The sequence below is a fragment of the Lipomyces arxii genome (assembly GCF_038497795.1).
Source record: "Lipomyces arxii strain Phaff 12-163 unplaced genomic scaffold V1512scaffold_15, whole genome shotgun sequence".
NCBI classification, from domain to species: Eukaryota; Fungi; Ascomycota; class Lipomycetes; order Lipomycetales; family Lipomycetaceae; genus Lipomyces; species Lipomyces arxii.
The window spans coordinates 94,945-121,094 of NW_027117714.1; the positions used below are offsets into that span (position 1 = coordinate 94,945).

Here is a 26,150-nt window from a genome sequence, read left to right on the forward strand (position 1 = left end):
AAGCACGACAAAAAAACAATGCGAAAATACGCAAATCCTGTCTGTTATTGACACTATGAATGTTGGTGATACCTTTGCAATGATGATAGAAAAAAAGGCATTGTAGGTCCTGCGGAGCAATCTGGTATATTTGTACCCAATTTAATTAAGTCCACGTTGTATAAAGTGTTGTTAATTAAGATGGGTGTGTACTCGGAACGATTAATTGCCGGATTCCGCTACAAAAACACAGTTTTGGAGTATGTTTTCACTGAGCACAGTAGGTAATATTGCATTAGGTAAGTTTACGTAAATTACATAATTCCACAAATTTCCGAGCGACGAGTCTAATAGGTGGGTAAATAAATTTGTCAATTTTGCCAGTGTTGAAGCGTTAAGAAATATGATCGAAAACAACTAGCCCACCTACCAGAACCACCGTTATCGCGCTTAACAGGGTGCTTTGATATTTATGTCAATCAGTTGTTCAAATATCTTTAATGTTTCCTATTCTGGGTATCTCATAGTAAACTGTTATATACAATATACAAAGAATGTTCATTGACGGTTTTATCATTTTAATGTGAAAAACTGCTAGGAGTAAATACTATATAGGTTAGTTTATATAGTTTTTACATTATTTCGCGTAATTTATAGCAACAAGTCTTAATTGACATAATTTAATACTTTTGCATTTACTATGTAACATGATATCCTATATACTCGCTAAATCTACCGTCGTGGAATACCTCTTCCTCGTCCTCGTGGTGGAGCTTGAGGTTGTGCACTCTCTTCATTCTGTTTATATTTAGTAAAGCTTCTTCATAAGCAAAAATTACAAGTACCTTTACAGTCTCATCCACTGACAAAATAAGACAAGCAGCTTCGGCAGCAGATTGAATAGCGTTAACCTTGACCAACGCTGGCTCCCACACAAATTTCGTGAAATTGTCCGCAATATCTTCCGAGTCAAAGTCGACGCCAGCCCATGTCTCACCTCGAGCGTGACGCATCCGTAGACGGTTAAGAAGGTCAGTGGCATCAAATCCAGCATTGTCGCACAGCTGTCGCGGAATAACTTCCAGTGCTCGCGCAAACGCCGCCACGACTAACTGCTGCTTGCCGGCAATAGTCCGTGAGTAATCCCGGAGATATTTGGAAATCTCCATCTCTGTTGCTCCACCACCAGCTACAATTTGATTATTCTTGACAGCCCGCTTGATGATCATGATTGCGTCGTGCAAGGATCGCTCAACCTCGGCAATGAACTGTTCAGCTCCGCCGCGGAGAACGAGCGTGCAAGTCTTTGCTTTCGGACATCCCGTAAACAAGTTGAATCGTTCACCGCCAATCTGACGCTCCTCAAACTTTTCACAAGTACCAAGGTACTCCGGCTTGATGTCAGAACATGTAGACTGAACACTTCCACCGACAGCTGAAACCACACGGTCCATGTCATCAGCAGCAACACGGCCAGCGCAGAAAATGTCTCGATCTGCAAAGTACTGGGTAGCCAAATCACCAATTGGAAGCTTTGACAAAACAATCTTAGCACCAGTGCTGTAGATCGCTTCTAGCTTGTCGTAAATAATTTTCCACTCTGCATCAACGATAGCCTGATACTCTGAAACCTGTTCGACTCGGACCTCAGCATTGTCCTTCTCGGCCTTCAATTCCAATTCGACATTCAAGCAAATAATTTTGGGGTCAACAAATGCCTTTGGCTGCTGCTCAAATCCAGCGTATGAAAAGGTCTTTTTGAACGCAACACCGTTAACTAGAAATGAATCCTCTAATCCACCTCCAGGAATCTTCTTGACACCAATCATGTTCTCGTTCAAATCATCTTGATCTAATGACAGAACAGCATCGACAGCCATTTTCGTGAAAATATCAGAATTCTGGCTAATCAATTTCGAAGACATCGCAGTAGCACCACACTTTTCCAATAAAGATCTAAACTCACTATATACAGTCAGCATGTGAAACTTCTCTCTCATCTCAATGCTATCTCACGTCTCATTTGCACGATCAATCTGAACAGCCAATTCTTTGATCTTGTTGACGGCTAATTGAGCGGCTTTCCGATACCCTTTAGTGACAATATGGGTCGAAACACCTTCTTCGATGAAAGATTTACTCTCACGAAGCAACTCTCCTGCCAGAATTGTAACACTTGTAGTACCATCACCAACTTCAGCATCTTGTGAACGTGAAATATCAACCAGTATTTTTGCAGCCGGGTGAACGACGTCGAGTAGCTTGAGAATAGTAGCACTATTTGTCACTGTAAGTACTTAACATCTTATTATCCACGCAACTTACCCGTCATTTGAAATCGTAGTCTCTCCATTCGATCCAACAATCTAGACATTCAATCAGTTTCCCGCACACCAATCACGCCAATTCCCTTCAATAAAATCATACCAAAATATCGGATCCAAGCGGTCCAAGAGTAGCACGAATAGTATCCTGAATCGCGAGACATGCATTGATGTTGCTAATAATCTGTCCTCTTCCTTGTGACGTGTCTGTTCCTTCCTTCAACACCACAATTGTCGGTGTTTGCCCTCCAAAATTCATTTCGCACTTTTTCTGCTTCTAAAAATGCGAATCTGGTCAAATTTTGAAACTCGAGACGCGTCTTGAAGTTGGAACAAGGCAGAAAATTATTTAAGTTGTGTGTGGATGCTGTGCCACATAAAGTGGCGCACCACTGCTTATTTGAATCTTCAATATAAACAAACCTCCTTCAAGTCTCGGCCATTTGGTGCATTTGCTCTGTTTCTGTTCTAATTTTTTACTGTTTGTTTTGTTGGATTTGTTTTTTTGTACTGAAATGGCTCGAGGGCTTCGAATGACGGATCTAACTGATCCTCTGTTACAAGACAATCATGAGTTTTCTGAAGCTGGGTACTGGCAATCTTATCTTAAACTTCACCGAGGCGGCTCGGGAAGTCCAGTCGCATGGAATCTTACTACTAATGCTTACTCTTTAAATCCTCGTACTTTGCATAAGTTGCTGGAGGAACAAGTCGTGTTCCACGGTGACAATAATCAACATCCCGATTCGGTCCAAGACAGGAGGTACCAGACCAATCCGGAACGATCGACTCCGTGGTTCGGTCTGAGATTGGTTAATAGTGTGGTGCATGCTATAAGGCGCGCTGGCCTTAAGATCTATACTCTAATTCCATCTATCAATCTGTCCTCATCCTGTCACTGTTCTGATTGCGACTCAATGGCCCACCCGCCAAGTTGGGAACGAAGCGACTTTCAAATAAGTCAAAGCAGAAGATTTTTTACACCTAAAAGTCAAACGCTTTATGATACAGCGTTTCTTACAGAAGAGTACTACAACTTGGACGCGATAAGACACCAAAGCTGGGGTCGGTCATTGATGTCATCATGGAAAAACAAAATCAAGTCTGTTTTTGGGAGATAATTAATTACTATAAACACAGCAAGTTCTCCAACAGAATGGTATCTTCAATATAATACAAGCAAGACAGATAAACAAAATAATAAAGAGTTAACTGATTATAGCATCAGTCACACTCAGATCTTGTTGATAGCCCTTCCTCAACTCGTCTAACGTATTCTTAACGTCGACGAGCCTTTCCGTTGTTTTGCAAGTTTTTCCTGCATTTTTGTCACAGCATACATTCTGTCTGCACTGTTTTGTCGCTGTCGTCTTCTATTGCTCGTATGGGTTTTGGTTCGCATAGCTATTAGATTCTCAAAATTATCGCGTGTATCTGATTGGTTGTGATCAATAGGTTGCCCACTAGATCCAAACTCATCCAGCATACTTGGTCGCTTATAGTTAATCGGTTGCTCTCTAGTTCTTCGAACTTTTAAGCCGCCTAGTCCTGCTATTCTTAGCAGGTCTGACCGAGACGTACGTTCTAACCAGCCCATGCTCTCAACGTGACTATGGCTGTTAGCCACCGCAACTGATTCGACATAATTAGTTCTTTGATAATCGGAATAATCAGTATCAGAACTACCCAGACTCGATTCAGATATGCCAGACACAAAGACAGAATCTTTGTTGCAGGTAAACACTTGTAAATCGTTCAGTAAATCCGCATCCAAGCGATCGTAAAAAATTACTTGCTCTTTAATTCCCGTCAGCACTCTTGTCCACTCCTGCGACCAAAACTGAACGTATTCAAGATCGCCGTTCGTATGTTCAAGCAGCCGTTTAAACTGAGCTAAAGTATCTCTTACAAACGATTCTAATACGTCCGGTCTGTAAGTATAAACTCCTAGTTCTGCCATCTGATTGTTGATAGTCGAGTAGTCAAACACAGTTGTATCCAAAACATCATGGGCACATCGAGTGAGAGCATCAAAAAAGAGGATTGCTCAGATTTAAGCATTTTTGCATCATCCGAACAGACCTGTTTGCTTTCCATGGCTAAGTTCATTTTGTTAGTCGACTCATGGTTTTGTTGCATTAATCTTAGAGAAATACTACATTTCGTATTTGAATCAATCTCATTCACTTCGTGGGGCAAAAAAATCTTAGATCTTACCATTTGTTTAATTAGTATCACTTGAAATATAGAACAGGTGCACAGAAGGGTATAATACAGTCAAATGTCAATAAGTACGAGAATAATAATTGGGAATCTGACTGTGGGGAAGATGCTTTTTTACATTTGAAATGCGCGCGGCTTGTTGCATTTAATTTTTTCACTTTTTTACAAATCACTTACTTTCAATTAAAGATACAAATGGCGGCTCCTAATTTATGGATAGCGGCGTCAGACAACAATTTAACGGTTGTGCGTTCACTAATAGATTCAAAGGTGCACACTGCGAACGACAAAGACCATTATGGATACACTCCAATACATGCCGCTGCATCGTATTCACATTTGAACCTTTTGCGATATCTCGCTTCAGCAGGAGGAGACGTTAATATCACAGATCAAGACGGAGAAACGCCTTTGTTTGTGGTTGAGACTGTGGATGCTGCAAAAGTGCTTGTTGAAGAATTGCATGCAGATTGGCAACACAAAAATGTAGAAGGATTAACTGCTAGAGAGAAGTTTGAAGCAGAAGCCGAGGAAGACGACGAACCGTTAGAGGAAGTTGTGGCCTATTTAAAGAGTCTAGAAGGTGAAAGTGATATAGTCAAAGAACTTGAAGAAAAGATTAAAGAAGCACTTCCGGACGGTACCAATATCCAAATGAAAGTAGCAGATGTCGACAATTCTGATGATGCCTTGTTTACAGAGCGAAGGAAAAAGATTGAGCAGATGTTAAAGGATGGTGGGTCTGAAAGTGATATTCGAAATCTAGTTGAAGAAGCTGTGAGACTGCAGTTGTCAGAAGGAAACTTGGAGACTGAACGCTCTGACGTTACTAGGAAGCGCGTTGAGCTTGAAAATAATTTTGATGAATAGATGAGTGTATTATATTTTTGAATTGGTTATGGAGTTATTTTAAAAAAAATCAATAAATTTGTGCATAAATTGAAGAACAATCAAAAAGTTGATTAAAGGTGTTATTAATATTGCACAATATTTAGGGCTTCTTCTATAAAAAGGATCATGTAAATATATGTTGTGAGTTAAACAAAAGCATTTAATCTGTTTACATTCGCTTAAAATACTGAAATGGAGCTCACGACACCCATAGCGCAAAAAAGAAAACGGGAAAAAATAAAAGAAGGATTAAGTCAGAAAGAAAGATTTCGATGCGAGTATCTTCTTCCACATAAAAATGGCCGACAATGTAATATGACTAGAAAAGCTTCAGAAAGATTCTGTGCGCAGCATTTATCGGTTAGAATCGAGTGTGATTTGAATATCTTTTGTGCTTACCAACTCTAGGCAAGCGAGTATAACGAGAGTGGCGAACACCAAAAAGTTGAAGATGTCAAGGAACGCGTGAAATGTCCTTTGGACCGAACTCATTCCGTCTGGTTGCAAGATATCTCACGACATTTGAAACGGTGTCGGGCTGCAAAGCAGACCCCGACAGAAATCTGGTTTGATAAAGACTGCAATTTGCTGCGTCCTGAGCCTACAGAGTACGTACCGGTATCTGAACAGGGCATTACGTTTGAAGAGTATCATAAGTGGATTGCATTTGTGGAGAAGTTCTATACGACGACAATTGCAGGAACAAAATTTGAGAATTTACCATTGAAAAAATTACAGCATGACGGAGTCACTAGGCGTCTAAATGAATTGTCAAATAAGAAGCACGCAATACAGCAGGGATCTTTGCTTGCTATTCTTGATGATACAGAATTGCTTGCTACAGAAAATCACTATATTGAATTTGGCGCCGGCAGGGGTGAACTTTCTCGAGTATGTTTGATATTCAGTGCATCGCGACCGGCAAACTAATAGGCCTAGTATCTACATCAGGCATTACTGCACAATAGGTCTCTGCCAAAATACAATCCTACGTTTTTACTCATTGACCGCACTGGCACTCGAATGAAACTCGACGGCAAAATCATAAAAGACTGGGAAGACCGTGAACCGCCAAAATTCGACAAACCTCCTGTAGTTAAAAGATTCAAGACCGACATCAAAGATCTTAATTTTATCAAAGACTCAAATCACATCTTAAAACGGCGCGAAGATGGTAGCGGTCGGGTCGTTGCAATTTCCAAACACCTCTGCGGTGCTGCAACGGATTTGACATTAAAGTGTCTGGACAACTATATCAGAGCATTGGACTCGACACACCCAAAATCTTCAATGCCATTAGGCGGAATCATGATTGCGCTTTGCTGCAGACATCGGTGCACATATTCAACATATCCTCTACAGTATCTTGACCCACATGCGAACGAAATTGATCCTCGCGGGTTTGAAATTCTGTCTAAAATGACTTCATGGGCCATCTGTGGTCGACGACCAAACAAGCTCAAGAACACAGACGATTTAGCGCCTAACTCCTCAGACGACGAACACCACGACAAGCTTGTAACCGGCGAAAACGAGTCTATGCATGTGTCCAAGCTCTCGATATCGTATCGAGAAGAAATCGGGCATAAAGTCAGAGCCATGATTGACTACGGTAGGGTTAGACAGCTTGAACACAATGGTGTCAAGGTTGAGCTTATTCGATACGTTGACAAATCAGTGTCGTCTGAAAATGTATGCTTATTGGCTACACTAGACTGAGTTTCAACCATACAAAAAAAATTTCGCTGTCTACTGTAATCATAGCTAACGTATATACTGCACATATTGTCTCACACAAAATGCTTGACTATATCGTGCAGATACCCAAGTGATTTGTTTAGACCTAGTATGGCTTGCAGACAAAGTATTCGAAATGAGAGCAGGAAAAATAACCCTAACCCATTTTTTTATGCCACCCCTAACCTTTTATATTTTCTAGTCTTCAAGAAATATTGTTTGATTCACATAAACAAGCGCTCGTCCGTATCATCATGCAATTCGCAAGAGTGAGATCAATAGGTTTGCGGCTCGGTCCATGTATATGCATACGTGCAAGCAATTCAATCAGATACCAAGTCATTCCATTAGCAAGTCGGCTCTCAGTGAGCCATTTTTCAGACTCGGCTTCAACAAAAAACAACTCCAAATTCTCTGAACTTACAAATTATGCCGACAGCGCGCTTGAGGGAGGTGACTCTGAGTTGTATGAAGAACCGGTTGAGCTAGTGGGTGAGAACGACGACATGGACGCGGAAGACATGGAAGCGATGAACATCATCCGGAGTGATGATGGTTTGAGCAAACTATACAACAGTCTGGGCGGGGGACCCGAAAATCTTATAGAATACCCTGATTTTATAAAGTCAATGCCAGAGAATGCTACACAGGAGGAGAAATTGAAGTGGATTATGGATCTGGTCAACAAGGCACCGCTACTAATCACCCGAGAGAGCGCTCGAGAAGACTTGCCAATGGACTTCCCGTCACCAGCCAAGGTACCGTTCGAAGATATTGTCAAGAGCGGCAAAATTATGCAGAGAAAGGTTGTGCCCGACTCAGGTCTAACGCCAGAAGAAATCTACGGCGATTATTCTCGATGGTTTGAGCACAAGAACAAATTATACGGCCTAGCGCTTTCCAAAAACATGTCAATCAGTCCAAAGATGAAAAGTGACATTGCTGCTATCATCGACGGATATGTCAATCGAACTCCGGAACGAGCTAAAAATTAATTTTTTTCAATACTGTATATAGTATGAATGAATTGTATATAATTGAACGCAAAAACAAATCAAAAAAATACCAATGAACGCCTCTTACACAGAATTAGCAATATACAAGACATTCTAAAATGTCTTTCATGTTGACATGCATCACACCGCTTTCGACTCCATCCACACCAAAGCCAATCATGACGACATCATCAATCCAGCCATGATAATAGTTCTCCACTTCGATGAGCTCGTTGGAAAACGGCACCACTGCCGTCGAATCCTTGATTGCAGACTCGTCGGCCCGCTTTGCAAGCGCCGATCGACGGCGTCTATGCCGCACCGGGGCCGCATAAAGATTTCCTTTTAAAGTGTCAAAACCGGTTGTTGAGTCCAATGATTGGTCAATATTTGAAGTTCCATCAGCGGGTACAGCTTCTGCAACTGCAATCTCGACCTGCTGTGAAATATCATCAAACTGAGACAGATCGTACGGGACTCCGTCACGTGGGATCCAATCGCGACGCTTGTAGTAATGCGGATCCCATGTCATTGAGACTGTATATAACACAGCCTTCTGATCAGTTCCTCCATAGATCAAATTATTAGTGCGACCAATGACATTGAATGGAGCTGTGGCGTTCATGGCAACCGCGTACCGTCGATAATACTCCTCATCGTCAGATGAATATCGCACATGAATGAGTGTGACGAGAACAGTATTGTGTATCGTTGGTCGACAAGGAAATTCACACATTGTCACACGAAGCGTGTTGGTAGCCTGACGAACACCGGCATTCTCTCTCAAGTTACCATCGTAGTCATGAACCAACTTATCAATGCAACCAGGCAGCTTGGACTGTTCGTTTTTGGCGAAAATGTTCACACCAGCACTCTTACCCGACGTTCGACCAATAGATCTGGGCTGTATCTGATGCTGAGCAAACTCGTTGTTGTCCTTGTCGTACATAATCACCCAATTTGACTCTCTACCACGCATTGCTACTCTTGGGAGCTCCGTGGCACGATTATACCTGCCAAATTAACATTGCTTTGTGCTAAACGTACAAAATTGCAACACATACCGACCGGGTTTACTAGACAAAGCCATGTTTTTAGCGAAGTTAGGAATCAAAACTCTGAGATCAACTACATAAACCGACATGCACGCACTCTTTCCATTTGAAGTGAACTGTAAAAGCGGTTCACCCAACGGCGAAAAAAACACCTTTGGTTCAGTCGCACCGCGTGGTTTTTTGACCTTGCTCTTGCACTTTTTCCCCGAAGTAGGCCAGTCCGGGACACGTAAGATCTCAGGTTCGTTATTGACACACTTTAAGTACTTCAGACCAGAATTTCTCGTGTAAGCCCAATCCATTTCACAATACACAACGTCAAAATGATTCGAGTCAGCGCTACTTTGCTGCGATGCGAATCCCATATAAGGGTATTTATATTTTGAAGGAAAAGGAAGTAAACTCGGATTGATTCGTGGTATTGGATTTGCACCTTTCTGCACGCCAAAATCCATTCTCAAAAAAGCACCATCTTGTCCACTTCTTGACACCAGAATATTTGAATCTTCTGTTCCTCTATCCAGAGGACTATTGCAATATCTCAGCATTTCAATCGGATGAGGATGGACTCTAATAGCTGCTGCGAAAACCTCACGACCTTGAGCCTTCATCTCATCTTGACTTAGAATTCTTGATGGACTTCCATCCTTACTATGCGTTTCCTTTGAGCTTGCATCTTCATCACTCCATGCGCTATCAACCGCACCACCTGAAAATGTCAATCCTTGCTGACCACTTTCCTTAGGCTCAAACCCGTCAGACGATTTGACACTAGGGACGAAGCTCGTTGAAGTGAGTTTCGCAACAGAAGAGTCCTCCAAACTTGCCATGATCAACAACATAACAATAAGCGAGCCAATTGCTGCTATAGCAAGTGATTTATACATAGTTTTGGGCAAAGAAAGGACGAGGTATTTAGAATCTTTTGAAGATGAGTGCGGTGCACTTTGCTGATCTTTCGATTGTGACAAAGTGGAAGCAGAATTAGAAGGTGATGAAAGCTCCATTTTATATAAAGTATAAGTGAAGAAAAAAAAGCCACGATTAACACGTCCTTGCCCTAAAACTGTTCGAATTGAATGGAAAGTCCTTGTGCACCTTTTTTTCTTTGCAGTGCCCAACTTCCACGAAGCCGCCCCGGTTTACACGAGCCTTGAAAAACAAATGTGTTTCTCTCTAAACTTAAATCACACCTTCTAGAAAAACTTTAAAAGCATTGCAAATGGAGGGAAATTCCACTACTCATAAGATTTTAAGTAAAAACTATTAGTTAAGTTCTTGTTTATTTTATAAATTCAACGATGCTTCGCTATATATCTCTCTGGTACTTCTTTTTCTTCACTTCCTAAGTAAACTTTGTGTAACACTCGAACTGTCTCTCGTTGTGCCGGTGGCCAAACAGGGTTAGGGGAAACTATAGCGTTGCCAAACTCGTCGATCGTGTACTCTGGCGGCTGCTCATAACAATCAACATTTAATAGAAACCTTAATTGACTCCATTCTTACCTTAATTATTGCCTTAAGCGGCGGCGCCTCATGCCCTTTCTTAACCGCCCTTCCCCCTTTGAGATGACCTGGCCTAATGTAGTCCCCCACCTGTTCAGAAAACTTTATTTTTCTTTCTCTCCTCAGAGGACTTTCAGGTTTAGTCGGTTGCCTTCTTTTCCGCTTATCTGGCGGTGGAGATTCCGGCCTCTTCCCTCTTTGATACTGATATTGAGGAACAACATTGTTTTCAAACCCAGAATTTAGTCGGGAATTGGTCTCTGTAATTTTAGCTAGTGGTGGTGGTTGCTGACTATCATTTTTAACCTGCAGTCCACTAGCTCGAGATCGAGTAAATCTTATAGGCTCTACTTCTGCTGCTCTGGAAGAATGTATTGGAATGGATGTAGTGATATCACCAGCTTTTCGCTTCAGACTCCGGGTGCTTCTAGTAGTTTTGACTGGCGTGGACACGTATGACCGTTTCTGAAATTTCTTGGCAGGCGACGGTACAGGTTCCTCAGTTGCCGCTAAACTCTTATCTTCCGTCTCTGCAATGACAACCGCAACTTTCTCCGGTCGCTTGTTCAGCTGTGCCCATCTATCTAGACTGATGTTCCAAGGCAAAACCGTAGTGTAGTCAATTTCTGAAATACTGGCATCTTCGCTTGCCTGGCTGATACTGCCAGTCACTGTGCCATCTGTAGAATCTGCCTCTGCTTGTGGATCGACTTCAATGGATTCACCAGATTCAACTTCATTGTTGACTGCATCAAAGTATTTATCTTGCTGAGAATTCTGTTCAATTGCTGCTACTGGTTTCGCATCCATAACCATGCTGTTTTCTTTAATAGCAACCTCAACTTCTGAAACTTCAACGTAGTCCTCATTTGTAGGAATCGTCTCGTCATGTATTCCACTACTCGGCCCAACATTGACATCTTGCATAGCGGTATTGGCATCAGCACTGCTGTCCTGCTCACCAAGATTTTCCAAATGTTCCTCGGAAATATTGTGCTCGCTGTCATCCTCACTTCTGATTACCTTCTCAATCTCTTCGTCATTGATTGTAACCGAGTCTTCGGTATCATCTGAGTTTCCAGACTGATCTTCCAGTTTTTCCACAATCGCTTCTTCCTCTTGTTTCGAAGCATCTTCTTCACACGTATGAACAAGCTCACCTAAAACAGCTTCAACATCACAGAAGTCATGTTGCTGCTCTAAATCCATCAAACTCATGGCCTTCGATGGTGAACTTTTAATCGGCGACAAGCTTTTTACAAACGCCAGCAAGCGTTTAGGCGAGCTCAACTTCGATGGAGATTTGTTCTTCTCCGGAGATTTGACTCTCGGTGGAGTTTTAGGAGGTGGCATTAATATCCTATCCTCTTCTGGGTCCCGCACAGAACTAATCGTTTTAGCTGGACTGCTAGACGTGAACGTCTGTGAGATGGTCGTTGATGGGCTCAACGTCTTCAGCGGAGATCTTGAGTATCGAGCCAAAATTGGCGTATTAACAGACAGGTTTGCTACCGTAACTGGCGGACTGGTTTCGGAATTCCTGGTCGGCGAGTTCTTATTTGCGGACCTCGGTGTTTTTGGTCCAAGTTTATCTGGAGAACCTCGCACAGGTGTACTTCGACCAGAAGCTACCCAATATTCCTCACGTCTTCGCATTTCCTTCTCCCATTCGATCACTGACTCTGGCAAAAAATCGCTAATATCCGCGGTATCTTCATTATATAAAGATGGTGAATCTCTAGTGATGACAACAGATAAATTTTGGCGGGGCGATGCTATTGAAGAACTTGGTGTAGACATTTTTAGAGGAGATTCTGACTGCATTCTTTTGCGCGGGGAAGGTGACTGCTCAGCGCCAGCTTGATGTCTACTAGGCGTAGCTGCCTGGACTGTAGACGGAATATTCTCTTGTTTGGAGGAACATACTGCAACCGTGTTCTTTGGACTGGTTTCCAGTAGCGTGTCTAATGACTCCAAAGTGTCCATGAACTGATCATCACTGTCCGATTCAGACCGCGCCAGCGAATATCGTGTTGCAACAGGTGAAGATACAACCTGCGACGGCGAATGCGTAAATCCAGTTACCTCAGATTGCTCAGGGTCCGAACCAGCCTCGGAGGACGTATCACTATATGCTCTTCGGTAGAACGCAAGAGCCGAAGGTGCTCGAGGAATATGTCCCACTCTGAATTGGTTGCGAAGTTGATCGTATTTGCCAATTCTGTGCGAATATTCGAGCAATGTCCGACTAGACGGCCTAAGAATAACTCGAGGCTCAGATAGTCCTTTAACAATTAGCATGCATTTTTGAAAGAGAAAGATTACACACCATCACATTCGACCGGCAAGTTTTCTGGTTCTGACTGACCAACTGGCGGTGAACATAATAGTCTCGGGTCAAGCACAATTTCATCCGTGTCTTCATTGAATAAAACATCTCGATCCTGCAAAGGCGTACATTCGCCAAATTGCACTTCTTCAAAATTCATACTTCTGTTTGGTGTGATTGATGGGCAAGAAATTGGACCGTTTTGAATAGTCAAGATTTGAGATTGATCTACTAGCAGGGGGTCTGCCATAGTTTTGACTATGAATGGCTCATCGTTCTGTACAATATGAGGATGAGTTTGTTGGATGTCGTATTCGGTTGAAGCTCCGTCTTCATTAATGCCGTCCTCGGCAATATCGAAGCTATGATCAGCAGCATCAATTTGGGGTTCACATAGACTTGGTTCATCTATAACTGAGATCATATCTATGGTTTCGGCAGCTGTAACATAAGTGCCAGTCGTGTCTTGCATAGTTTCGCTATTCTTCATATCGCCCACCTCTTCATTGGCTATATCTTCATCTGACTCAGCCGGTACAGCACAATTAGTAATTTTAGGCGTAGATGCAACATTAAGTACCAACACAGTTGAAGATACAACATCTGGCACTGACTCTGAGTCAACTTGTCCACCTTCCTGACGTGACAGTTCAGAATTTGGCTGTATGTCTATTGCGGCCATATCCTGCTTGTCATGAAAATCAGACACAGAACCATTTATTTGGTCAGCAGTAGCAACTTCGATAATTGATGATTCCAATTCGGGCTGGACCTCTGTATCAACAATAATACTTTCTGACTGCTCATTCAGATTACTGTCTCCGACAGCCTCCTCTGCGTTAACGCCTGTTGTAGTATTTAACTGTGGTGTCTCAAACTTAGACCCGACCTTTGACTTTTCCTGGTTCTTTGAATTGTCTTCTATCGGAGAGAAGTCTGGAATTTTTGCGCTCAGTCGCAATGATGTCCGTCTAGGCTTCATTGATGACCCATTAAAGTCTGAAGTCTTTGACAGTTTCGTAAGCAACTTGGCTGGTGATTTTGCTGATTTTGATTTTGATTTGGTCGGGCTCAAATTGACAGCAATACCATCGTCGTTTGAGTTCAAACTTCTCGACGCTCGCAAGCTTCTGCGAGTGGTAGTAGTAGTCGATTTCACAGTAGACGCACTATCTATTTCAATTAAATCTGCTGGTGTCTGAGCGTCATATGATTTTCTGCCACGCGTTCGTCTAGCTGGAGTCGTTTCATTCTGTGCTGTTTGCGACTGCGAGCGTAGAATCCTTTTAGCACTCAGTGGCGGTACTTGCTCATTAAACAAGTCGTCCTGCTCTCTGCGCAAGCTACGACGCGTTAATGGTGCCATAGTTGTGCGAAAATGTTGATAGGGCGTGGAATTGTTGAGTAAAAAAGATAGTGCGATTTGATTGAGAAAACGCTTTGTTGTGATCAGAGTATTGACAGTTGTCATGGCAACCCAATTTTTTTATTACATTCACCTAACCCTATGAGGTAGATGTCAAAAGACAGGGAAATTTATTTTGAAAAATACAAATTTGATTGTTTATAGACAAGCAAATTAGTGATGATAAAATGGCATTGACACCGATACAAACAGAAACATATGAAAAGATTACGACACAGATAACGCTGCCAGTAACAGAGAAATGTACTGTTGAGAGCGTGAAAGCGTTCATGTTTGAGCCAGAGTGCATTATAAACATCAATCCGTTAGTGATTTCGTGTGTCAAATTGCCTCCGAAAGATAGCGTTGATGTTTCATACGAAGTTGAAGATGAGGTTGTTTTGTTAGGCGGTTTAACTACGACAAAATCAAAGTACACAGCCGACTTTACTATGATTGGCAATGAGATGAGGGTTAAGACTGCGGCGGGATTGGGTGTATCTACTGTTAGTTTACACACAATTGAGCAAATCGGAGATGAGATAGTCGTAACTGAAGACTGTATGCCAACTGTACCTTTTTTGTTGAGGCGATTGGTCATTCATACGATCAAACAGGCTCACTTCAAGATGTTTGATCGGATATTAGAGAAGTTCACTACATCATCAGAGGAACAGGTTAAAGAGCATATTGAAGGACAGACTTACGATAAGCTTGAAGAGTAGGAATAATTCAACGGTGAAGCAGGGTGGTGTTGAGAATTTGAATGGCATTTATAGGCGTGGCATTTTGAATTGAAATAGATGTGTTTATTCTCTATCTACATTGGAGTGCAGCAAGACGTATTAATAAGCTTATAAAAATAAACATTACTGGAAGAAAGTATGGCCATGGTACGCGCCATGATGGTGCGGCTTAGACGACGAGATAGGGTCAACGCGTCTTGAGACAGATGAGGTTAGGTAGTACCGTAGAGAAAATTAAAGATGGAGTCGAAACCGACAAGCACAACAATAGACAGAAAACAATTGGCTTTAATAGCGCAGAAACGCGCACGGGAATACGACGAGAATGCTTTTTTTTCTCGTAAGGGAGCCATGCAGATGTTTCGCGAAGACAAGAAAGAGAGGAAAAAGAAACAGAAGAAGAAAGTCAATGAGTCAGGTGAGATATCAATAAGAAGGGCACGTAATACCACCAAGTCTCAGTCAATTGAGATTCGATCGGATCGATCTTCATCTCCGATTATCGTTTCAGAGAGCAGGAGTCAGAGTGTAGCACTAGAGGAAGCCAAAGTGCAACGGCTTGCATCACTGTCTCCTCCTCCAAAATTATCTAAAACGGAGATTGATGCAGCAAGGAATGCGTTACTTGATTTTGCAGCAAACGAACGGTTGGGGATAGTGCATCATGATTCAGATGATTCAGATGTTGAGCAAGAGAAAGATGATATAACGGAGGATTTAATGCCTGAATTAGCTGCGCGATACAGGGCGCAGTTGCAATCTACGGCTCAAAATATTGAGGCCGATTCAACATCGATGAAAGGAACACTTAATGCACCGTCTTTTGTGGTTCATATTTTGGTTGACACTACAATAGAACTGGAAGATCAGGAGCACAATATGAATCGGATAAAAAGCAGTATGTTTAAGATTAAGAGTACATATCCGTTTAGGAAAATTAGACAAGGCTGGATAAAGAAATTTACTCTACCACCTGAGCTAGCAAATGAGATTGTACTGCTTGACAAGAACACGTACTCAAGACTGTATGATGATGGTACGCCGAATCAAGTCGGTGTGACTGAGTTCGAACCTCGGTTAGGAATTCTTGCAGTAAAGAAGAGTGAAGTCAAGCAACTACGCGAAAGTCTATTTGAAGAGTTGTATGCTAGTGACAAGGAAGCTGAAGATAGTAGTACCAATGAGTCAGACCGAGACCAAGTCGAGAATGAGTCTGAGACGGCACCAGTTAATGGAATAAGGGTTTTTTTACAAGACGGACAAGGCGAAAAGATGAAGTTGATGGTCAAGCCCGAGTCCAAGATAAGCCAAATCATTGCTTACTACCGCCGAAAACGTGGCATAGATGACAAAAAAAAGGTTGTGCTGGAATTGGACGATGAGGAGATTAACGAATCTCTGATTGTATCGGCAACAGAGATTGAGGACGAGATTACTATTGATGTTCATGTTCGGTAATTATTAATACATTTTCTAGTCACGTTTAAGCGGGAAATATTCAGCCTTGACACCATCCTTTGTAATGATCTTGATCTCCAGACAGTCACCAACATGAATATGTCGTTCAGTCGCACTACTGAACGCGTCTTTCACAAGCTTCAAGGTTTCTTCTAGTGTCAGATAACTAACTGTTCTCTGCTGTCCAGTGACAGGATCCATCTGGTTCTTAAAATTGACCTGATTGTCAAGAAAAGGCATGATCAAACTCGCAGCAGCACCTCCAGCTCTGCATTGTTCCCGTTCGTAACTACCGACTGGATCGAATGAATAGACCGCACCACGGCCTTCTTCATCTAGACCGGCAATAATAGTGTAAACATAATATGGGAAAAACCGCTTGCCATAAAGCATAGTCTGGATCAATCTAGCACAAGCCGACACCGTGATCCCTTTGTTATGAGCGTGGATATACCACAGGATTCGCTGACGAAGTCGTCTTACAAGCGTATCACCGTCAGCAGAGAATCCATTTGCTGAGATCACGATTGGTGGCTCACCAGGTAAAGTGTGAACTTTTGGTTCAAACCGGGAATTGATTGAGTATCCTGTTGTGTGTCTAGTATCGCCAGCCAAAACAGCGTAATCTTCACCTGCAATCGCAAGGATTGTTCCACCATTATCGGAATACGGGTTAAATGCATGTGAAGTCGGGGCAGCCGCAGTATGAGGCGCTGCCGGGTCAAAGTATGGCTCTGAAAACATTTGTTTGTATTTTATCGCTTTGGGTCTAAACTGATCAAGGCGAATGAATTTAACGTGTGAATCTTGAGTGTGGAATTCGAGAAGACAGAGGAAGGGCTCGGTGATGTGGCTTAATATGGCTAGTAAATATGTGGCGCAGAGTATAGTGTAGCAATAACGCACATTAATATTACAGGGTTCAGTTAACTTATCAGCAAATACAAAGGCTTATTTATATGTTATCTCGCCTTTATAGGGTCAGATCAATATGAGTTCGACTCACGATTTACGATCTGCTTTAGTACAAATAGGCATGGACCTGTTACCAGTGTATAATGACGCAACAGCAAGAGGACAAGATGAGATTCTGATTTATCGGTCTAGTGAAGAGACATGGGCAATGTGGTTAAAAGAGCAAAAGATGTATATGAAATGGAACACTCATAAAAGAGCAGATTATCGCAAGGAAAATGTGAGAGCCTTCGGTTTATAAGTTACGACGAGTCTAATCAATATAGAAACGTGTACAAGCAGGAGCATTGGATTTCAAGTATGTGTTTTTATGTAACCACGCAAAGACGTACACTTCACACCATAATCCTGGGGTTCCTTTGGAAAAACGACGAAAAGGAAGAGACACAATTAAGGTTGGATGTCATGCAAAAATTGTCGCGAGGCAGTACACAAATTCAAAGCATATCGAGATCAGGTATAGATGGAGACATAATGGGCATACTCCTCCTACACCTCTAGAAATCATGATTAAGAAGGACGAGAATGTTATCAGAGACTGGCTGAGTTTGCGAATCGGTCAATTATACAATACAGAGCATTTTATGGAACTTGTCCGCTTTAGTGCTCAAGATTATGCTTCATTTGAACAGAGTTCTGGTCAAATGAACTCACTACCTGATATCTACAGATTATTGAAAATCAAACCGTCGGAGATTTATGATATGATACGACAGCAGTTAGAACGGTCGTGTGCCAGGCCAGATAATTCGACCAGGAAATCACAAATCTGGCAGGATTTGCTAGCAGAGACTAACATGACTTTGCAAATGATTTATCAAAAAAATGGATTTTTAGACGACGTTGGTCTAATGCCATTATGGGAGCATCTTGCCTCTGTCAAGGCTCAGAATCGTAAATTGAAAGAGATTCTCTTTCCATATGGTTCAATTACTACTCCTGTTGTTACCGCTGCAATGCCAATGACTGTAATTCCAGTATCAGCTACAATCGAGAGACCGATGCCACTACCACAACAACAGCAACAACAACAACAGCAACAGCAACAACATCAACTACAAGATCATATTATATCTGAACATCAATTGACAAACATTATACCGACAATCACGAATCGTCCTGCAATTCAAATGGAGAATCCTGTTACTTCATTTAGTACATTCTCAAGTTCAGACTACGACCACCCACCATCTTTAATGCAGCAACAAGTGTCAATGAATGTTCAACAATCAGTTGGACGATGATTATATAGACTGTTTTTGGGTTATAATGTAGGTGTTTTTAGTTAGGTAAAGTATGGATTGTATTTGCTTAGCTGTGAGGCTGGAGTGTGAAAACTTACATTGTATGTTTGACTGCTATAGTTAGCAGTATTACTACGAGATCACTTGAACCCTTAAAGAAACAATAGACAAAATGGTAACATCTCACAGTAACATATGGTGGCTTCAAGTGATTTTATACGACTCTCAAATCGCAAATTCGCTATCATCATAACCCTAACCCCAATAATATTTTATGCTTACATAATGCACAAAAGGACGCGCGGCCTTTTTCTGATGACTGCGCCATCATGATCATTTATGAAGGGTCTCTCTCGTCCTTTTTTCGTGCTTTCCCCTGTTTTTCTGTTATAAACTTAATCATGGACAGCTTTATTCCAATTGACGACTTTTCAGACAGTCCAGCCATTCCAGATTCATTCAATTTATTTGAAAATCAATCAAATGAACTGTCGTTCTTGTCAGTTCCAACTCAACAGTCACAAACTTCTGTCTCTTCTTATGCTGATTCTGATTCTGATACTGAAGATATCAAATCTATGAATAAAGGTACAACTAAGGTTAAGATTGAAAAGTTTAAAGGTCACGTCGATGACGACGAACGATTACTTGCTTCAGAAGAAGGCAAGAAGTTGTCATCTAAAGAACGTCGTCAACTCCGTAACAAGGTGTCTGCTCGCAACTTCCGACTTCGGCGAAAAGAGTACATTTCGCATCTTGAAGATTTGATTGCTAAGAAGTCAGATGAAGCAGACTCGCTTAAATCTGATAATGAGCGTTTGGTTATGGAGAATAAGCGACTGGCAGACACTTTGGCTGCGCTTACTTTGTCGCCCGCTTCGTCATCTGCAAGCTATTTGTCTCCCACTCCGGAAGAAAACACCTTTCCACAAGCTGATCCAAGCTTTGATTTTTCAATCTTTGACTCAAACGCTTTCGATGTGGACCGTACCGAGTCGAATCAGGTTTTCCAGCAACAAATTACTCCTAGACTTGCAAACTTACTGCCAACATTTACCCGAAAAGATGCGAATCCGAACTTGGTTGACTGGCCTTTAGCTTACCCGTCTGATTCTCCGTCGTCTAATCAGACAAACCCGACTGGAAATATGCAAGTCTTTAACACTCTTGTTCCGGAGTCTCTTGCGGAGCTTGAAAAGGAAAACCAACAGCGACAAGAGCCGAAGACAACTGTGACGCTTGAAGTACTTTCGTCTAAACCTGACAAGGAAGATTCAGCATCTACCCCAAAAAACCAAGAAGGTATTTGGGAAGATGCTCGGAAAGCTGCCGAAGATGTATACAAACGACTAGGTTTGGCATTGGCTGGATTGGATCTGAACGATGAAGTCAAGCCTTTTGGCGAGAATTGAGATTATATGAGCCAAAGAGCTATGGGTATGTGGATGACGGTGACTATGAGAATCAAGTCTGTATAACTGGAGAGTTAAGAGTATGTTTTGATTGGATATTTGGTGATTTGCGGGATATGGCGTTTACTAGGAAAGTATTAGAATGTGATTCATACCAATTTACATTGCTCGTTTTATATTGCTCGTAAGAACTTGTAGGTAAATGACTATCATATACTTCATGAACAGGATAATAAGTACGGTGTTCGTGATTACGATAGTACTGCCGATAACATTTCATGCTTGGTCAGGTCAATGGTATATAAGTAGCAATGAATAAGAAAATTACAAGTATACAAGAATTTCATGTTGGACATAATGAACTAATGCTCCATATAATACCTATATGCGTAAAATACAAAATGGCAAAACAACAAATTTACTCAAAACACCAAGTTTACTCGAGCTCCTTCTTCTCCTTGGGGTAAGAGTCGATGCTAGACAAGTCGTGCGCAGCCTCAACACCTTCGATAACAGACGGGTACTTCTCAATATCGCTCTCACCAGGAGCAGAGTAGTTGTGCATGTTAGCGCCAAGACCCATAGCATCTTCGGCATCGACAGCAAGACCGAACTCGTTGATGACACGTCCACGCTGTCTGGCCTCACGACGAGACATGAAAAGCATAAACAGGACACCCATGAATTCCAGACCAAGAAGACCGGTTGTGATTTGGTAACCAACAGAGTACCTTGGTGCCTTGTATGTAGGAAAAATGACGACAGGAAGCCAGGCAGTCATGGCGTACGCAATGGTGGAACCAAGAGCAGGAAGCATACCACGCAGTTCGGCATCGTCCTGGAAAACTTCGGCAGACCACGCCAACATCATACCCCATGTGGAGTAACCAATATCGGGGCAGAAGAAGGCAAAGAACTTGGCACCATAAGGAATGTCCCAGATTGCAAGCAACAAGTTACCGAGGAAACACCACGAAACAGCGTGAAGAATGAAAGGCCATCTGACTCCGAGTCTGTCGGAAATGTTGGCAGATGTGAAACCGCACACCAAAGACAAAGCGTATCCACCTGTAGGAATCAAGTTAATCTGCTGGACAGAGAACGTGCCCAAGGAACTCAACCACAGATTGAAGTATCCAGTAGTATCGTTAATGTTGAACAAACACCAAGGAAGCAAGAATCCGTATGGACGCCACGTTGAGAACATCTTGATGACTCGCTTGAGTGTAAGTTTCCTTGGCGCCTTTCGGCCAATTTGCTCCATTCGTACGTAACTGTATTCCTTCTCGATGGGAGAAAGCCAGATGACCTGAGTGTTGATTGGGAAATCAGGGATAGAGTAGAATCCAAGGAGAGCGATCGGAACACCAATGATACCGTCAATAATGAACAGCCACTGCCATCCTCGGAAACCAGCAAGACCGTTCATGCTGGTGTAAACACCGGCTTGAATGTAACCAGAAAACATAGACGCAATAGCCCAACCAATATCGTACATCTGCATACGCTTGGAGAGCTCAGAGGGACGGTACCACGATCCAAGAACCATAGCCAATCCGGGATAGGCAACAGACTCCAAGACACCAATGATGAAACGAATACCGTAAATCTACTTATGTTAGTATTATGCAAAATACTCATTTTTGAAGGACATACAGGATGAGGACCCTTACAACCGGCAACAGACATAACCAAACCAGACCAGAGAAGCTCACAACTAGGAATCCAAATCGAAGGGCGGATACGATTAAGAATGAACTGAGAAGGAACACAGCCAATAAGGTAACCAACATTAAAGAAAGTAGTAAACAAGTTTCGCTCGTTTCCAACAAGGTGAAGATCATCTTTCATACCGGAAACGTAAGCGTTACTGATGTTGGAGTTGTCAAGAGTCTTGATGAAGAAAGACAACAGAGCGTACAACAGAATGTTGGCATCGAGCTTCTGCATGTACTTGCGCTGCTTAGGAGGCAGACGGAAAGTATCCCAGACCTGACCAAGAGTGTTCTGCAGCAAATTTGGCTTATATTCACCTTCGTCCATAAACATGCTAAACTTCTCCTTCATAACAATCTTGTCCCACTGACTGACGGGCTTACTACGGAAGTCCTGCTCGTCAAAAGTTTGAGCATGAGGTTGAATGTAGTGAAGTGCCTTTCTGAAGAAACCCATCTTTACTTTTGTGTGTTCAGCTCAGAGCAGAAGCACAAAAAGGGCAGAGGGAGGATCTATATGTAGACATTATTGACAGATTGATAAGAGATTTTCGATAGACCCCGTCAAAGCGCGCTGGTTAGCGATACCAGAGTCACTGTACAGAATACAGCTCTGCGATAGGCAAGTCGGAGGTATCGTTTTTTGACATTGTGCCCCGAAAGTCCATGATTGTAGCGCGCGATAGCCTGATACACTTTGACTCCAGTCCCAAAGCGTAATAACAGAAAAGTTTAAGTCTAACTCTATCGTGACTAGAAACTTATAACGCCATTTCTTGCTATACTTGAAAGCCACTAAAGAATTCTCGAGTCATAAGAGTCAAAGTCGTGGGGTGTTTTTAATTATAGTAAAATTTAAGCCTTTGGCACTAAACATCACACTAGAAGTTTATATTATAATACGTTATTCTCATGCAAATTCCTGAATGAAAAGATCAATGAATTACCAATACTTGACCGGATTCTTATCAGTCTATCTATCAGATCAGAAAATGATTGTGCTTTCCGGCCTGAGCGTGTATGAGCTTTCATAAGAGCCGTATCCTCGTCGCGTATATTACATCCCTTCATTATCGTGGTTTAGACGCAGATACCCATTATTAAAGTGTGAACTTAAAGTAAATTTTGTTTCATGATAAATTACTTCAGAATAAGAAAACAAGGTGCAATTTCCGATTTAGAACGTCTTGCGTAGTCCCGCGCCCTGCATGTTCTTAACTTGTTCAAGACTTTTCCCGGCTATTCAAACGGTGCACAAGAAACCTTATCTGTTTCATTTGTCACGCCAAGACACTTATAACAAATCCTCTTGCCACTCAATATACGCCATTTTTGACTATTGCTCAAGCAAAAGCTGACTTTTAATGTAAATAACAATACGCGAATTAGTGAAATGAATACTAAAATTAAAATTAAGGTAAAATCAATATGCTGTAATAAAACAATTCAAAATCATACAAGTCGGTTCAGTGTTCACAGTGACTCAAACTTTAAAGATCCGCACTAATATGTGACTCAGCATCGTTTAAAAACGTCTTCGTTCTCACCAATTTCCGCTAAACTTACCGCCACACTCAACATTTCGCAGCCTCTCCCGTCACTACTACGCGGAGCACGCTATTGACAGTTGTCTCTTCCCGCAGGGCTTGAAGGGCTTGAAAGGGTCAAGCTGTCAGGCGTCGTCAGGCGTCAGTAAACCCGGCTATTAATTAGCTGTCTTTACGTAGTATTTATTACGTAGTAAAAGCAACCGCATTAAACATTCTCTACTGACAAGGCCATGCTCAAAATTCTTCAGGTCTGTGCAGTTCTCACAATAGTATTGGACCGGGTGTCTGTTACGAAACATTTACTATGCACTTACTATCAAGCACGGATATCATTTTATTACTGGTCAATCCAGTTGCAGATACCAGAAAGGGAGGTTTGAGCGCATATGCTCTGTGACCAGATCTCTCTGACTTCATCGGATCCAATTGCCCGACAAACTCTTGATTGACCTGGTTGGTGCTCTCAACCTATTCACATTAATGTTGTGCGATGCGCACCGTCAAAGAGCTCAGAAGTTCAATTTGATCCTGGCCTGTGCTATTTTGTAATATCAACCTGTTTATCAAGATGAAAAGCATGCTACGCTTGATAGACAATTTGTAGTAGTGGTACTTTGAGAAGAGGAGCAAAGAGCAAGATTCGGCACAGTCGGAAATAGTTTTGGTCACTGATTCTTGTTCATCAGAGCTTCAACTTGACACTTTTGTGGCCGAGCCTCCTACTGGATCGGCCTTGCCTGGCCATTGAGCGGCAATCTCGTTATCTTCCTTACTTATCACAACTATCAAACGCCTGAGCACATAATAAAAATCATAGCAAGAAAAAGCACGGATTACAGCGATAATGCACAAACAAAAATGCACAGATAAATCCAAATGCTCTGACTTGCCCTGTGATGTTGAACCTAGTGCCCAATGTCCCCGTTTCTTGGCATCTAAGCTAGAGAGGTAGCTTTAGTATCAATAACGTCCCTTTTGCTTGTATTTGTCTGCAAATAACAGCCATTCAACAGCTAAATACACTTTATAACGACTGATATACAGTATGTTTTATAAAAATCCTCCACTCTTGAAAGTACAACCGGATAGGTGATGTAATTAATTATAGCTGAATTGAACAGTTTACAGTTTAATATACTGGCACGCTGTTATACGCCGCACTGATTTACTTGATAGTCAAAACAGCGCTATGCTACTTTGGGTTAAGATTCATACACTGAACCTAATTTGGTTTCTTTAAAGTACTGATTCTGTCTAAGCTCCCGTGATGATGCTGTCATCTACACTTTGTAATCGTGATTTTACTAATACTTGGTACCAATAATGTATTCTTTCCACACTGTACATATCATTCTGGTTTGATGTAAACTTCCGTGCTGGTATCGTGTGAGTTGTTGAGCATGATGTCAAGGGCCACGTACGTCCGCCACTTCTATTCGGCAATATCATAAAAGTATTTCCAAATAGCAAACACACTAAAACAGAATCTCTCCATACAAATCCAACTTTTACTTCTTCGGCCCGCTTCTAGGTGGTTTATAACTAGAGTGGGCTGACAATTCCCAAGACTAAAAAAGAATGATTGTTGTATCTAATCCGCGATATGCTTACCATCCGAGACAGTAATTTGACAGCGGATGTTTTTCATACGATTTTATACGTACTATAATATTTATCGTCATGAAGTGTACATTACTGACAGCACCACATGAACTAACTCCAGGATGACCTAGTCGCTGACCGATGCCATCTCTATCGCACCCAAAAATAGAGACGGGCTTAACGACCACATATCGGTGGCGGTTTCTGTAAACCATCAGACAACAAACACACACGTTCTCAACACATCCAACCCCTGTCGCACACTGCCGAACTCGTAGGACATTGGACGGCAAAGTTCGGCTGGTTTAACAAAATGCCTTCAATTCGCAAAAGCATCGAGAATTATATGTCATGCACACAATCTCCGAAACAATCAACATGCGATGCGCCTTAATCGACTACTTTAAGGTTTTGTGTAAGTGACTTTTGTTGCAACGATTTTCCATTCCTTTGCATAAACGTTTTTAAAGGACAGTTTTATTACGCTGACGTCCGCTTTCTCATTTGACTAAATACTCATGACTATTGTGTGAAAAACAAAATGATAAACACCCAAACTGTACCCATTAGATGTAAAAGACAGAGAAAGCTTCTACTATATTATCTAAACTGAAAATATGGAAGGAGAAGAATTGCTGCCAATGCCACGCCAAAAACACTTTCTGGTATCCAATTTTTATGTCCAGTACTCATTTAGAAACGACATTTGGTCCACACAGCATTACCAAGCTCAATCTGCCATGGCAAAGATATGTTTTTAGCAATCCGATAGCTTAGCTCGTCTCGGTATTATCTTGCGTACTATCGCCGGAATGCTGGCTGGCAATATAAAAAGCCAAAGTCTCTTGTGTCTTTTCATGACATCCACGCGAGGACGACAACCTCAGTATTCTTTGTGAAATTTTTCTATCTGAAGAAACGAACCCGCTGCCGAAATCGTGACTATTCGCGTCTCTCCCCTTGTCTATAGTTTTACTCAATCACGCAGGACATAAGGAGTCTAA

At 41.9% G+C, this 26,150-nt stretch overlaps 14 protein-coding genes across 14 annotated transcripts; 8 read left to right on the forward strand and 6 right to left on the reverse strand.

Moving 5' to 3' along the window:
- Positions 1-649: 649 nt before the first annotated feature.
- Positions 650-2,662, reverse strand: V1512DRAFT_228221 (chaperonin Cpn60/TCP-1 family). The gene is made up of 5 exons (XM_066913889.1): positions 2,407-2,662; positions 2,305-2,345; positions 1,996-2,256; positions 825-1,944; positions 650-777 (listed from the first exon to the last, which is right to left on the reverse strand). Exons 1-5 carry the CDS (start codon positions 2,560-2,562, stop codon positions 712-714), a joined length of 1,644 nt encoding a protein of 547 aa, XP_066770259.1. The 5' UTR covers positions 2,563-2,662; the 3' UTR covers positions 650-711.
- Positions 2,663-2,729: 67 nt separating this feature from the next.
- V1512DRAFT_265700 (uncharacterized protein) lies at positions 2,730-3,730 on the forward strand. Its single transcript, XM_066916949.1, has one exon. The coding sequence runs from the start codon at positions 2,819-2,821 to the stop codon at positions 3,422-3,424; it is 606 nt and encodes a 201-aa protein (XP_066770260.1). The 5' UTR covers positions 2,730-2,818; the 3' UTR covers positions 3,425-3,730.
- On the reverse strand, positions 3,421-4,642 carry V1512DRAFT_265703 (uncharacterized protein). Its single transcript, XM_066916950.1, has one exon. It carries the CDS (start codon positions 4,261-4,263, stop codon positions 3,571-3,573), a length of 693 nt encoding a protein of 230 aa, XP_066770261.1. The 5' UTR covers positions 4,264-4,642; the 3' UTR covers positions 3,421-3,570.
- Positions 4,637-5,519, forward strand: V1512DRAFT_265709 (ankyrin repeat-containing domain protein). Its single transcript, XM_066916951.1, has one exon. It carries the CDS (start codon positions 4,722-4,724, stop codon positions 5,394-5,396), a length of 675 nt encoding a protein of 224 aa, XP_066770262.1. The 5' UTR covers positions 4,637-4,721; the 3' UTR covers positions 5,397-5,519.
- Positions 5,520-5,534: 15 nt separating this feature from the next.
- On the forward strand, positions 5,535-7,365 carry V1512DRAFT_265713 (methyltransferase TRM13-domain-containing protein). The gene is made up of 3 exons (XM_066916952.1): positions 5,535-5,777; positions 5,826-6,308; positions 6,357-7,365. Exons 1-3 carry the CDS (start codon positions 5,610-5,612, stop codon positions 7,134-7,136), a joined length of 1,431 nt encoding a protein of 476 aa, XP_066770263.1. The 5' UTR covers positions 5,535-5,609; the 3' UTR covers positions 7,137-7,365.
- On the forward strand, positions 7,366-8,499 carry V1512DRAFT_265715 (uncharacterized protein). The gene has a single exon (XM_066916953.1). The coding sequence runs from the start codon at positions 7,409-7,411 to the stop codon at positions 8,147-8,149; it is 741 nt and encodes a 246-aa protein (XP_066770264.1). The 5' UTR covers positions 7,366-7,408; the 3' UTR covers positions 8,150-8,499.
- On the reverse strand, positions 8,244-9,815 carry V1512DRAFT_210563 (uncharacterized protein; the record flags this gene model as incomplete). The annotated part of the gene is made up of 2 exons (XM_066913510.1): positions 8,244-9,162; positions 9,214-9,815. 2 exons carry the CDS (start codon positions 9,813-9,815, stop codon positions 8,244-8,246), a joined length of 1,521 nt encoding a protein of 506 aa, XP_066770265.1.
- Positions 9,816-10,465: 650 nt separating this feature from the next.
- Positions 10,466-14,479, reverse strand: V1512DRAFT_265718 (uncharacterized protein). The gene is made up of 2 exons (XM_066916954.1): positions 13,040-14,479; positions 10,466-12,995 (listed from the first exon to the last, which is right to left on the reverse strand). Exons 1-2 carry the CDS (start codon positions 14,403-14,405, stop codon positions 10,672-10,674), a joined length of 3,690 nt encoding a protein of 1,229 aa, XP_066770266.1. The 5' UTR covers positions 14,406-14,479; the 3' UTR covers positions 10,466-10,671.
- A 103-nt stretch (positions 14,480-14,582) lies between these two features.
- V1512DRAFT_265721 (uncharacterized protein) lies at positions 14,583-15,319 on the forward strand. Its single transcript, XM_066916955.1, has one exon. The coding sequence runs from the start codon at positions 14,633-14,635 to the stop codon at positions 15,167-15,169; it is 537 nt and encodes a 178-aa protein (XP_066770267.1). The 5' UTR covers positions 14,583-14,632; the 3' UTR covers positions 15,170-15,319.
- A 97-nt stretch (positions 15,320-15,416) lies between these two features.
- On the forward strand, positions 15,417-16,698 carry V1512DRAFT_265722 (uncharacterized protein). The gene has a single exon (XM_066916956.1). It carries the CDS (start codon positions 15,431-15,433, stop codon positions 16,646-16,648), a length of 1,218 nt encoding a protein of 405 aa, XP_066770268.1. The 5' UTR covers positions 15,417-15,430; the 3' UTR covers positions 16,649-16,698.
- Positions 16,657-17,516, reverse strand: V1512DRAFT_46926 (nucleophile aminohydrolase). The gene has a single exon (XM_066918401.1). It carries the CDS (start codon positions 17,390-17,392, stop codon positions 16,664-16,666), a length of 729 nt encoding a protein of 242 aa, XP_066770269.1. The 5' UTR covers positions 17,393-17,516; the 3' UTR covers positions 16,657-16,663.
- Positions 17,517-17,548: 32 nt separating this feature from the next.
- V1512DRAFT_277355 (uncharacterized protein) lies at positions 17,549-19,145 on the forward strand. The gene is made up of 3 exons (XM_066917905.1): positions 17,549-17,701; positions 17,756-17,843; positions 17,890-19,145. The coding sequence occupies exons 1-3, from the start codon at positions 17,640-17,642 to the stop codon at positions 18,865-18,867; spliced, it is 1,128 nt and encodes a 375-aa protein (XP_066770270.1). The 5' UTR covers positions 17,549-17,639; the 3' UTR covers positions 18,868-19,145.
- A 52-nt stretch (positions 19,146-19,197) lies between these two features.
- On the forward strand, positions 19,198-20,455 carry V1512DRAFT_265726 (uncharacterized protein). Its single transcript, XM_066916957.1, has one exon. It carries the CDS (start codon positions 19,269-19,271, stop codon positions 20,277-20,279), a length of 1,011 nt encoding a protein of 336 aa, XP_066770271.1. The 5' UTR covers positions 19,198-19,268; the 3' UTR covers positions 20,280-20,455.
- A 260-nt stretch (positions 20,456-20,715) lies between these two features.
- Positions 20,716-22,451, reverse strand: V1512DRAFT_249015 (major facilitator superfamily domain-containing protein; the record flags this gene model as incomplete). The annotated part of the gene is made up of 2 exons (XM_066914590.1): positions 20,716-21,888; positions 21,936-22,451. The coding sequence occupies 2 exons, from the start codon at positions 22,449-22,451 to the stop codon at positions 20,716-20,718; spliced, it is 1,689 nt and encodes a 562-aa protein (XP_066770272.1).
- Between the last annotated feature and the right edge of the window lie 3,699 nt (positions 22,452-26,150).

Excerpts from the sequence above, each read along its gene's own strand:
- V1512DRAFT_228221 (XM_066913889.1), bottom strand. The coding sequence starts at position 2,562 with ATGAATTTTGGAGGGCAAACACCGACAATTGTGGTGTTGAAGGAAGGA. Across the intron at positions 2,346-2,406 it reads CGCTTGGATCCGATATTTTG|ATTGTTGGATCGAATGGAGA; the intron begins GTATGATTTTAT and ends TTGAATGTCTAG. Across the intron at positions 778-824 it reads CAGTGGATGAGACTGTAAAG|AATGAAGAGAGTGCACAACC; the intron begins GTACTTGTAATT and ends AAATATAAACAG.
- V1512DRAFT_265700 (XM_066916949.1), top strand. The coding sequence starts at position 2,819 with ATGGCTCGAGGGCTTCGAATGACGGATCTAACTGATCCTCTGTTACAA.
- V1512DRAFT_265703 (XM_066916950.1), bottom strand. The coding sequence starts at position 4,263 with ATGGCAGAACTAGGAGTTTATACTTACAGACCGGACGTATTAGAATCG.
- V1512DRAFT_265709 (XM_066916951.1), top strand. The coding sequence starts at position 4,722 with ATGGCGGCTCCTAATTTATGGATAGCGGCGTCAGACAACAATTTAACG.
- V1512DRAFT_265713 (XM_066916952.1), top strand. The coding sequence starts at position 5,610 with ATGGAGCTCACGACACCCATAGCGCAAAAAAGAAAACGGGAAAAAATA. Across the intron at positions 5,778-5,825 it reads TCTGTGCGCAGCATTTATCG|GCAAGCGAGTATAACGAGAG; the intron begins GTTAGAATCGAG and ends TACCAACTCTAG. Across the intron at positions 6,309-6,356 it reads GCAGGGGTGAACTTTCTCGA|TATCTACATCAGGCATTACT; the intron begins GTATGTTTGATA and ends TAATAGGCCTAG.
- V1512DRAFT_265715 (XM_066916953.1), top strand. The coding sequence starts at position 7,409 with ATGCAATTCGCAAGAGTGAGATCAATAGGTTTGCGGCTCGGTCCATGT.
- V1512DRAFT_265718 (XM_066916954.1), bottom strand. The coding sequence starts at position 14,405 with ATGGCACCATTAACGCGTCGTAGCTTGCGCAGAGAGCAGGACGACTTG. Across the intron at positions 12,996-13,039 it reads CTTGCCGGTCGAATGTGATG|GACTATCTGAGCCTCGAGTT; the intron begins GTGTGTAATCTT and ends TAATTGTTAAAG.
- V1512DRAFT_265721 (XM_066916955.1), top strand. The coding sequence starts at position 14,633 with ATGGCATTGACACCGATACAAACAGAAACATATGAAAAGATTACGACA.
- V1512DRAFT_265722 (XM_066916956.1), top strand. The coding sequence starts at position 15,431 with ATGGAGTCGAAACCGACAAGCACAACAATAGACAGAAAACAATTGGCT.
- V1512DRAFT_46926 (XM_066918401.1), bottom strand. The coding sequence starts at position 17,392 with ATGTTTTCAGAGCCATACTTTGACCCGGCAGCGCCTCATACTGCGGCT.
- V1512DRAFT_277355 (XM_066917905.1), top strand. The coding sequence starts at position 17,640 with ATGAGTTCGACTCACGATTTACGATCTGCTTTAGTACAAATAGGCATG. Across the intron at positions 17,702-17,755 it reads GGCATGGACCTGTTACCAGT|TGAAGAGACATGGGCAATGT; the intron begins GTATAATGACGC and ends TTATCGGTCTAG. Across the intron at positions 17,844-17,889 it reads CAGATTATCGCAAGGAAAAT|AAACGTGTACAAGCAGGAGC; the intron begins GTGAGAGCCTTC and ends TAATCAATATAG.
- V1512DRAFT_265726 (XM_066916957.1), top strand. The coding sequence starts at position 19,269 with ATGGACAGCTTTATTCCAATTGACGACTTTTCAGACAGTCCAGCCATT.